The 12082-nt window shown below is 35.2% G+C and overlaps 1 protein-coding gene across 1 annotated transcript in view; it reads left to right on the top strand.

The window, feature by feature from the left end:
- Nucleotides 1–2665: 2665 nt before the first annotated feature.
- The window catches only part of LOC133517157 (tetratricopeptide repeat protein 17), a 41025-nt gene continuing 31608 nt past the window's right edge, over nucleotides 2666–12082 (top strand). Inside the window, exons 1-8 of the mRNA XM_061850339.1 lie at nucleotides 2666–3045; nucleotides 3177–3551; nucleotides 4014–4240; nucleotides 4875–5162; nucleotides 5667–5776; nucleotides 6480–6797; nucleotides 8637–8769; nucleotides 10137–10295. Of these exons, the coding sequence (XP_061706323.1) occupies nucleotides 2944–3045; nucleotides 3177–3551; nucleotides 4014–4240; nucleotides 4875–5162; nucleotides 5667–5776; nucleotides 6480–6797; nucleotides 8637–8769; nucleotides 10137–10295 (1712 nt within the window). The 5' untranslated portion in view covers nucleotides 2666–2943. The remainder of the gene's footprint in view (nucleotides 3046–3176; nucleotides 3552–4013; nucleotides 4241–4874; nucleotides 5163–5666; nucleotides 5777–6479; nucleotides 6798–8636; nucleotides 8770–10136; nucleotides 10296–12082) is intronic.

Raw genomic sequence — 12082 nt, 5'->3', positions numbered from 1 at the left:
TACGTAAAAGTTCCTTACAATGTTCCTTGTAGTTCTAATACACTTCTTGTTTCAAATATTTTTTTGTTTTATTGAAAAAGAAAGCTTACTGACTATGAAATAAGATTCATTTAAAAAAATATATATAACAGTGGCCGAGAACCGGTGGGTGAGCGGCCGTAAATCAAAAAAAATGGCCGAAAACCAGCTAAATAGCCACATTTTGATATTCCTTATTTTTATAAAATAACTATATCTAATATGGCGTATTTTAATTAAAAAATTACAACTAGATCATATTTTTAGTCTACAAGTAACGTAATATCTAAGATTAGTCGAGTCTAGTATTCACAAAATCCATCCTTATTCAAAATTTAGCTTAACTGGCCGAAAACCGGCTAAACTACCCTACCAGACTTTTTTTAGTTGAGAAAGGCCTTTTTACCTTCTATTTTGGATAAGAAAAAACGTTGTATGTAGTACCGTTTGATACTATTTAAAAAGAGGCTATTTATGCAAGACATTTTTTAGATCCGTTTTTTAGGGTTCCGTAGCCAAATGGCAAAAAACGGAACCCTTATAGATTCGTCATGTCCGTCTGTCTGTCCGATTCTGTCACAGCCACTTTTTTCCGAAACTATAAAAGCTATACTGTTCAAACTTGGTAAGTAGATGTATCGTATGAACCGCATTATGATGTTTACACAAAAATAGAAAAAAAACAATAAATTTTGGGGGTTCCCCATACTTAGAACTGAAACTCAAAAAATCTTTTTTCATCAAACCCATACGTGTGGGGTATCTATGCATAGGTCTTTAAAAATGATATTGAGGTTTCTAATATCATTTTTTTCTAAACTGAATAGTTTGCGCGAGAGACACTTCCAAAGTGGTAAAAAGTGTCCCCCCCCCCCCCCGTAACTTCTAAAATAACAGAATGAAAAATCTAAAAAAAATATATGATATACATTGCCATGCAAACTTCCACCGAAAATTGGTTCGAACGAGATCTAGTAAGTAGTTTTTTTTTAATACGTCATAAAAATTAATAAAAAATTTTTTTTTCATCAAACCCATACGTGTGGGGTATCTAGGGATAGGTCTTCAAAAATGATATTTAGGTTTCTAATATCATTTTTTTCTAAACTGAATAGTTTGCGCGAGAGACACTTCCAAAGTGAAAAAATGTGTCCCCCCCCCCCCCCCGTAACTTCTAAAATAACAGAATGAAAAATCTAAAAAAAAATATATCATATACATTACCATGCAAACTTCCACCGAGAATTGGTTTGAACGAGATCTAGTAAGTAGTTTTTTTAATACGTCATAAAATAAAAAATATTTGTTTTTTTCATCAAACCCATACGTGTGGGGTATCTACGGATAGGTCTTCAAAAATGATATGTAGGTTTCTAATATCATTTTTTTCTAAACTGAATAGTTTGCGCGAGAGACACTTCCAAAGTGGTAAAATGTGTGTCCTAAGTGGTAAAATGTTGAACGAGATCTAGTAAGTAGATTTTTTTTAATACGTCATAAATGGTACGGAACCCTTCATGCGCGAGTCCGACTCGCACTTGGCCGCTTTTTATTTCTCTCAACTGAACAGTAAAAGAGAGTATAGGCATAAGGTCTTAAGTTCAGATCAGACACGTAGTATTGTTACTAAAATTATAGGCAAAACGTCATATCTAATAAATACCTCACAGTGTGTCAACATTTTAGATGCATACAATCTCAAGTCACTTAACGCCAACACCGAGGCAAAAGTATGGAAAAAGATGAATGTGAAAACAATGCTTTATGCTTCACGAAAATAAGGAAAATCATGAAATCCGACCTCATGCACTCTCTGAATCTCGGAAACTAAAAATGATAGAAATACGTAAGAAAGATAATAATTCACTTTTTATTATCGTTATGTTAAAATATCATTTTTTTTGGATGTTCATTTCAATTTGTGTCAAGGATTATTGTTATTTCAGTCAGGAGGTATCCAGATTTAGCTAGTTTAAGAAACTATTACTGTACTTATTTTATAATACTACGGAAGTCATGTGATTATTTTCATACATTAAGTTTCGACTGGCGTATGGAGTGTGGAATTAAGAGGAGTGACATCTCTTATAGGGACCGTGCGCGTTGGAGGGTCTGCCATCTTGTGGCCTGAATCGGAACCATAAACATGCACATGTACACGTCACGTGTTTTCTTGTGCATAGTAGGTTCTGTCATTTTGTTGACTACATCGGAACAAAAAACATCACATTTACGCCTCGCGCCAAAAATCTGACGGCTCCTGTGCTGCCTCCTACAGTTCATGCACGCTCCCTATTGTAGAACTGTTGCAAAAGTGTCCAGCTGTTAGCTATAAATAATAGTTCCAAATCTCTCCAGAGTAGCGCTAGAGTAGCTAAGAACCTAGGCGCTATTGACGGAGTGAAGTGCGCCGTCTATGATTTGATTTTTTTGTTCAAGTATTTTAGGTATTGTAGCGCCACCTATTTAAGGTTTTTTGATGACACTTTTTAGTACATGGAGATTTATTTCCTTACCTCCACCTTCCGTAGACTTTATTTGACATAGACATAGATTTTTTTTATTCAAACATCACATGAAATGGCAGATTTAACAGACAGTGACATTTAATACAAATAAGCCTTAAATTTAGATTTAAAAACTTAGAAATCATCTTGGCTAGGAAATTTCGTTTTTCGCATTGAGCCCGAGCTCGAGTAAAGTCACGTTAAGTAAGTGTATTTATGAACGAAACATTGACGTGTTCTTAACGGATTTCTGAACGATATTCTTATGTCAATTTGACAGCAGCTGTCTTAAACTATAATCACAATCGGCCTCGGGGAGAAGATTACACTGTTGTTCTACAAACTTGTTGGACGTAAAGCGTATTAATGACTAAATTAATACTTCATAATTATACAAGTGGTAAATGTGACTTTCAAGATGAAGCTGATATGGTGTTTGTGTCTAGTAGTTTTGTGTACGCATTGTACACAAGCGTCAACGCACTGGATGGTAACTGAGAGCGGTTTGATACAACCTAAGGTAAGATAATGTGCCCCTGAGTTGTTTTCCTGTGTCCCAAATTAGTGGATATCTTATCAACCTTTGAACTATTGTGGTTCAGTAATGATATTCGAATAATAATAATAAGTTGTTCCGTATGTTATTTTCAGCTAGAATCGCCGTTTGAAATGGCGCGCCCTTACGACTTGTTAGCCTTTTTAAATCAAGACACCCGCTGGGATAGTATCATAAGCTTGTATTATGACCTCAGTAAAAGGAAGGAGGCTATTAAAATTCTTTGGGAAACATTGGAGACAGATAGTGATGTATCCACACATCTAGCGGAGGATGAGAACTGTGTGAATGCTGGGCCAGTAAATGTACTGGATTGGTATAATTCTATTCTAGAAGATGGCCAATCCAAGTTTATTCCAGAAGACGAGTATTGGCAAAATAATCCTTACTCTGGACAAGAAAGTTTTGTTCCGGACTGTAAAAAGATATCTTCTTTGACATTTAGCATGTTTGCTTTTGAGCATTTAGAGGTACTTATGTGTCATTGTAATAAATAATAATACTGAGTTATATAGGAGTACTCAGTTATAGGTATTCATATTCATATTCGTTTATTTGTATTAATTATACATACATTGTACTTTACTTACATCTATTTTCCTCATGGTTTTCAGGAATTTATCCTTATGAGGTTGCCATACATTATAAGTGTTTTAAATTTAAATAACTGGAATAATTATTTTTAATATATTTCATCATGTTATGATTGTAATTAGAATATTTTCTAAACTGATAGATTACACAATTAAATGCAAATGTTTGTGATAGAAAAAATAAACAACTTCTTATCATGCATTAAACTGATGAAGGAAAAAAGTAATGAAAAAGTAAAGTAGGATACTTCATTTGTAGAAGGAATAAGTACAAAGCTAAACTAAAAATTTATCAGTAAATGAAATTATAATTATATGAAAAAATATTCATTTTTTTAGGGTATGATCAAAAGAGAGAATCTTAGCATTGATCCAGAGTTGACACTGCCAGAGCAGATTTCTCCAATCATGACAGTTGACCAGTTTGGCACCTGGCTGGCGAACATCCTGCAGCAGAACAGCTCCTCTTGGCTGCACTATAACATGGCTTCTCTTTACTGGAGGGTGCGGGGAAATGCCCCAAAAGCCTTGGAGTGCTGTCGGCGTGCTGTGCATTATGCACCAAGGTAGTGTAATAATACATTTTTGGCTAGTACAATCTCACAAATCCAGCACTTATGCTGACACAAGAAAGCAGAATTACTGGAAAATTCGGATTACTGGAAATTAGGGCAAATCTGCATTTTAACTTTTTTTGTGTTTTTGGATTTAATAGAAATATATAGTGTACCAAAATAATCAATTCAATAAAATTCGACTGATATCTGGATTTTAGCCAAGATGGCTGGGTGTACCAGACCATCAAAGTGCCAGATTATCGAGATGTTTATATTTTCTAAATACTTCATTATTTTCTTCACGCAAAATGTGCGAGAGTTGTCGAGTTGCGGAAAGATACCTGTATTACAATGCAATAGTTACCTTTCCACACTGTAGTATAATATTTTAGCTAAAATTATGCAAACTGGTTGTTTCATAATTAACATGTTTGCTGCGGGATGGGGTCGAAAAATCCAATACAACATATGCTTGTTCATGAGTTAACCAACAAAGATGTTAAGACGCCAAAAAAACTTTTGCCCTGCTGAAGTAGTTCATAAGTTATCTTCAGTTGCCCTTTTCTGTGACTGGAATTCTTTCCCTGTCATGTTTTCCCTTCATAGTTCCTTTTTTTTAACGTTTTATCTTATTATGTTTTAGGGAATACAAAGACTTAGCCTTCTTAAGCATGGGCACCATACTCCATCGCAGCAAAATGACTGAAGATGCAATCACACTACTCCGAGCTGCTGTGGACCATGACCCTGATTTTGCACTTCATCATTTCATGCTTGGCAATGCTTACGGAGTCATTGGTGACTTCAACAGTTCCTTGAAACATCTGGATATGAGCTTGGAGCTGAACCCCTTGTCTGAACCGACAATTAAGCATAGATACGGCATTATGTGTCATGCTGGTTTGATTCATTATAAGGAAAGAATTCAAGAGTAAGTTAAATGCCTTGTCAAATTATAAATAACAGTTTTGAATGATTCACGGTTGGTTTCACTACACTTAAATCGATCGGGATATAAACCGTGATTACCTTTTATATTGTTTTTATTTAGCTCCCGATATTTCGACGCAGTTACATGCATCTTGTTCACGGGTAACCCGTGATAAGTAAAAGGTAATCACGGTTTATATCCCGGTCGATTTAAGTGTAGTGAAATTATAAGTAGTCATGAATAAGAGAAATGTACGTATGTTTAATTTGGTAATTATGAACACGATAAGGACGACCAAGTTCCGCCAGCAGGATATTACGTGTATTATTAGATTGTCACATAACAGTTACAATCATACAGGGAAATGACTACCCAATGAGTTAGTAGTTCAAACAAGTTTAATTAGGACTTTAGAACCAAACAATTTCTTTGTACTAAAAAGTTACTTGAACTTATTGCTTTTCGTAAAACTTCCTGTGATCTAATGTTGGTGAATAATTACAGCACATTAGATAAATTACGTGAGGAGCTGGTGGAGTACAGTCAGAAAGAAGCCTATTGGTTGGATTTGCAAGCTTCATTCCTGAAAACAATGAAGTTGCCAGAGGACTATGGTAATTTATGTTTCACAATTTCAAACAAAACTATTAAGAAATACGTAAATAAGATTTACTTATTAAGAATTATTAAAAAACAACCAAACTTAGAAAGGCACGTAAAATAAGTTTTAAGCGAACTTCAGTCTTCATTAAGTCAGTCTTATTATAAAGACTTAAGCTTTATAAATATTAAGATTGAAAACTTTTATACCACTTTTACCATACCTCCCCTACAGTTTATTAATAATAAATAGGGGTAGGGTAGTTTGTATGTAGTGGGGATTCTAAGCTTAATTATTCATGTTGTGCATGCTCGTTCAATGAAAAGATTGGTCCGAACTAGTACAATTTTACAAATGTACTAGTTCGGTCTTTTAGTACATTTAGTACAGTAGTTCACCGAGAAAAACATAATAATATAATGAAACGGTATGTGCGGACGTTTTGTAAAGTGTACAATTCATAATTCGTTATCTCGCTTAACAGATGAAACGGAGTGACGGTCGTCGTCTTCGCAAGCGATTCTAGTGATCCGACCGAACTAATGCCGGTTAGTTCAGTCGGATCACTAGAATCGCTTTTGCGTATAGTGTACTAAAATGTACTAAGAGTAGAATCAATTAAGGAATAGTTCGGTCTAGTACAGCAGAAGGAATTGCGTCTTTTTGACTTTAGTACATGTACTACACAAGCCTAATATTTATGGTCAACATTCCAGATTTACGGCATGTAGAAAACAACTATGGCAAAATGGGCGAAATGACGGGACTGGATTTTCGAGAGTTGAAAAAATCTGGTGACATGAACTCCCTCATTAAACACTTCCTCGACGGCCCGTTGTATAACGATAAGTGGTTGCACGATAAGGGTGTCCATGCTTTAGACTCCTTGTACACCCTCCAGAGACTGATAAGACACATACAGAAGCACGCTAGCATGGCTTCCGATTTTGTAATGCAAGCTGAACAAATCAAAACCCCTGATCCGAAAATAATGAAAGAGTTTGGGTTTAAATTAAGCGACATGAGAGCAACAGGTGAGATGATTAATATATTGTACATAATATCAACATGAGCTAATAAAATGTATGAATTAGTGGCGGAAGTAAGTGCAGAAATACAAAGATTCAAAGAGTTTATTTGTTTAACATAGGTAAGTTTCATACATTACATTTGTAATGTATTTTTATTTGGTTCGAGGAGTGGAATCTTGAGCGTTGCGAGGGTTTCAAGGCATGACGGTTAAACAAACTTTGCCTACGAGTGAAACACATAAAATTTCATCACAATAACGCGGGGAAAATACTAACTGGTACTGAAATACAAAAAAAAACAAATCCAAATAAACGTAACAAAAAATTTATGATTCAAAATCATTATTCAAAGTGAATTCCACCAGCTAACATAAGGAAACAACCCAAAATTAGCATCTGATAAAATTCCCAAATGATCTTTGCCCCACATGCGGATAAAATGCAAAATTTCATACATGGCATATAAATTCATTCAAAATATACACTCTAATCAATATATCCCAGACAAACAATGATAGTCAAAACAGGGATATCTCATTCAATACATCTTTATTATAAAAATAATTTTAATATCATATGATAATAAAGTTCAGGATCTAATACATTTTAATTTACAAATCAGCCGCCTTCCCCCCCCCCCCCCTTTTGAGGGGATAGACAAGAGTAAACCTCGTGGCTAAGGTATTAGATCATCTTAGTATGATACAAGGAACAATCATGCCAAGCGGCATTGCCTGAGACAGAAGTGTATACTAACCAGTGTTGGCCGAGCATTAATGTAATTGACCATTAAAAATTAAACATTGAAAAGGTTAATTAAAATTAACCATTAACAGTTAAAGGAAATTTAATTGTCAATTGCATTGAACATTAATTTGCATTGACATCAATTTATTTCGGATATGGATAATCAAAAATTAACAAGAATATACATATATCGTAATTTTATAAAAGGCGTCCAATGGATCAAAGGTTTGCATAGTTTTGTGCATATATTACTCATCCTCCTTATGACCCTGCCAGTATCTAGTGGAACTCAGGTTTGGTATGATATAGGCATACGCTTTTTTAGTCACTGGGTACTGCTCTCCCAAATGCTCATCAAGAGGAGTCAGATGACCAAAATAGCGTGTGTCTATGTTTCACCAAATCTGAGTCCATTAGGTTCAGCCAGAGTTGAGCATTTTATTATTTTTTATTTGCCATTTTAGTACTTCTAAGCAATAGTAACATGAATTATTAGTTTATGAAAAAATAATTATATTTATTAAACGTTAATGCAATTAAGATGAATTCTACTTTTTTTTTTTTAATGCCATTAAATTGGTAATTCGATTGACAATCAATGTAATTAATGTCTCAAAAAATCAATTACAATTAACTTAGATTATTAAATTGATGCGTAATGCAATTGATTCAAGTCAAGTTCGAATTAACGATTACGGCCAACACTGATATTCACTGCACCGAGGTATGTACTGCCCCACTAGAACCGATATATACACGTTTCACGGCTGGGCAACAGAGGAAAAAGCGAGGTTGATCAAGAACAGTATTCGCAATACAAAAGCCCCCGTTTAAAAAGTAACTGATATTTGAATTTTTACATTTGCAGTATCTACTAATGAGTTGCAGGTAAATTAAATTTTGTTCATAAAATAATAAAGACACAGTTATTTATATTATTTATATAGTTCTACATTCCAAACTTATTGAAAAACCCGTCTGCGGTTTTATGGCTCTGTGGTAAAAGTAATTGATTATCCTGGTATAATATTTGTTAATATTTTAGTAATTGACCGACTAAAATTAATATGGATTTGTTTTACTCACTACACACAGAATTCGAAAATGAAGTCAAAATACTGAAAGGCGAACTTCGTTTAGGGGGCGATAAAAAGACGTCTAGTCCGATAAGTCAAGTCAAAAGCCAAATTGAGGATGAAGAATTCGAATATGAAGGAGGAGTATTCTTGTGAGTATTATACACGGTGTTTTTTTTTAACTCCGTTAACTTCGGGGTATGGCTATTGAACATATTAACAAATAACTCTCCTATTACTCATTATTCATTGATCTCTCTCACTTATTATGATTACGCTTATAGCCTAGCTGTGGTCACACATTGCGCCATATACCAATTTTTTTTAAAGTTTGAGGCAATATAAGGATAGACTGTGCGTTTAAATGAAGGTATTCACATATAGAACGGTACGGCTGTCGTGGTTTGTATATTTACTCACGACAATCTGTCGTTACGACCCCTTCGGCCGCGTATGTAACCGGAGGTTTGTAACCAGTTACCTAAGAAGAAAAAATGATCCTCATAGGATACTGGTATCCAAGTGATATATTTTTTTCCTTTCACGTAACCGAGTTACAACCTAGGAAAACTTCCTAATGATTACGAGAAAGTACTTTATATTCCTCGTAGGTAACTGCTTGAAAGATAGATAGGTATGGTATTATCAACCTGTTACAGTTGTAGAACCGCTCATAAATCATAGGTAAGACGCGAATTCGCGTCCGTGGCATTACGTTCAAACTCTTGAGGTCGCGATATCGCGTCCGCGGCGTTACGTTCGAGTGCTTGAGGACGTGATATCGTGTCTGCGGCATTAAGTTGAGGTTCTTGAAGACGCAATATCGAAGAATATATTTTATTGCAAGTAATGCCAGTTTCACACGAGGGCAGAGCAGTGGGGCAGAACAGTAGGCAGCACGGTACTGCTACAACCTGAACGCACAAACTGAGACAGAATAGTATAGTACTGTTGTGCTGCCTACTATTCTACCCCACTGTTCTGCCCTCGTGTGAAACGGGCATAACTTTGCAACTCAAATATAATGAACTAAGCGTAGACTAACTCCTAATACTTTCTGTTGCCCTGGTAGTTTTCACTCTTTTCTCACCACGAAATTCGTCACTTTATTCCACACCATGTCTTCAATTACAAAAAAAATAATATTAGGTCCTAGGTAAAGCATGGGTCAGGATCACTCATGGTTTCATAAGAGTATTATTTATTCCTGACTGGATACTAGTTACGAACAATCATGTATACAGGTATCAGTAAAGGTAAAAATCTTATTACTTGGATATCAGTATCCTATGAGGATCATTTTTTATTTTTATGTACCTGGTTACAAAACTCCGGTTACATACGCGGCCGAAGTTGTTACGACATAGTGGGAACGTGTTTTATCATTTTTATTACAGCAATAGTAATAGTACATGCAATAGTAAACCTTAATGTATTCCATTAAGGTTTACTATTGCATGTTATATACAATAATCGTCACGATCAAAATATTAAAGCCACAAAGTTGCTTTGTTTTTAGATATCCGCCGACGATGAAAGTGAGCCGTAACACGGAGGATTTCGACAGGGACTCGGACTGGCCGACGAACAAATTCTGCTCGGAATTCGCGCATAAGTTCCCAAAAAACCTGGAAACTATATTTCCAGTTTTTTTGCCATTTGAAAATAAAGGGATTAGGTAAGGCGAATTTTCTGCATTATTTTCTTGAAATCAGACCACAAGTATCTAATTTAATCAATGTCATATCATATCACATAAATGCCACACACTACACATACACCGTATCATAGAGAAATAAGAAGTAATAGAGTGCTCACTTCATACATCAGTTTTGGTACCAAAATGATTATTATATTCTCAGTCGACATCTAGCATCAAGTAGCGGAACTCTCAGTACCAGGGATCGGAAACCGGTATTTTTTGTATGGGAACAAAAACGGTATTTTTTCGTTCTTTGTTAATTACTTCATTTCTAATTAGGCAATCTAATAATACGAAGTCGTTATCTGAAAACACAACTGAGTCCTACATTTAGAGTATAAAATAAACCGAAATATATGGTTATTTCGATGTTTTTGCAAAAAACCGGTTCCGATCCCTGCTCAGTACTGCTACTCGACAATAGATATCGCGGCAAACAAAAAGTCTAATGCTCAACGATTTTCAGCTAATATTATAACCAGAGTAAGTGTAGGAGTTGAAAATAGAGTTCCGGTTACTCTGGTTATAATATTAGCGGAAAATCGTGCTATGCTAAATGTCGACTGCGTATATAATAAGCATTTTTGTACCAAAACTGATGTATGGAGTGAGCACTCTATTACTTCTTATTTCTCTATTACCCTATTAAGATGCGTTTACGAGGTCACCAGGGGGCCTACCGCAAAAACCGAAATTCGCAAATTGCGGGGATCTTTCTCTTTTACTCCAATGAAGGCGTAATTAGATTGAAAGAAGAGAAAAATGCCCGCAATTTTCGAATTTCGATTTTCGTGGGTATAGCTACTGAGCTATAACGCTGGCGTACTGACTCGTGCCACGAGTCACTGACAGTGTTAAGACTGACGCATACGCTAACTTCTACGTAATTAACTTTCTATACATCTCGCTCGTACTGACATATTAGTGAATTAGTAAAGAGTAACTATGTAGACGTTAGCTTATATGTCAGTTTTGTCCAGTCAAGTAACTCGTGGTTAGGGTATAGGTACATTTATAGCAGAATTGCTATGCCCTATCCTACTTATACAAAATTCTACACTGCACTACTGACTTGTATCCTACACCATTTTATACTATACCCCTAGAACTTATGTAAATATACTATACAATGTGCCCGTGAGCATTGCGAGACATTTTAACGGTGCATTCCTGATGGCAGCAGAAGCAAAAAATGTTATATGACTTATTGTGAAATTCGACAAAAAAATTTTTTTTTGTTTTTTTTTCCCCCTTTTTTTGAACACTCCTGTACACAAAACGTAATTTTTATTCATAAACACATAACCTTAAATTAACTAAAAGTTTTTTTTATTTGGGGGTAGCCTCTCGAATACATTATTTTAATTTTTCGATGTCAATCAATAGGTATGTCCAGACTAGACCTCAAAGTGGCAATAAAAATGTGTTATGTACCGACTTATGGCGAAAGAATGATTTCGAAAAACATTTAATTATCTCTGAAACTAGGAATAATCCAGAAAATTTTATATGACATTTTAGTTTGCAAATATTACCAGGAATGCTTAGTTAAAATGTCTCGCAATGCTCATGGGCACCTTGTATTTTTAAATTACATGAATAGGTACCTATAGGTCGTGAACTTTGACGTACTGATATAAACGGTCACGCTCCCGTAGGTACATATTCAGTACGTGTGTGTGATAACCGTGAGTTGTCTTATCTGCTCTATGTGTACCTGTTGAGGTGATCCGTGATTCATATACGAAGTATTTGCATTCATT

This window comes from Cydia pomonella, chromosome 4 (assembly GCF_033807575.1).
Source record: "Cydia pomonella isolate Wapato2018A chromosome 4, ilCydPomo1, whole genome shotgun sequence".
In the NCBI taxonomy this organism is placed as follows: domain Eukaryota; kingdom Metazoa; phylum Arthropoda; class Insecta; order Lepidoptera; family Tortricidae; genus Cydia; species Cydia pomonella.
The sequence above is the reverse complement of the archived record's forward strand: the minus strand, read 5'-3'. Positions and strand labels throughout refer to the sequence as shown.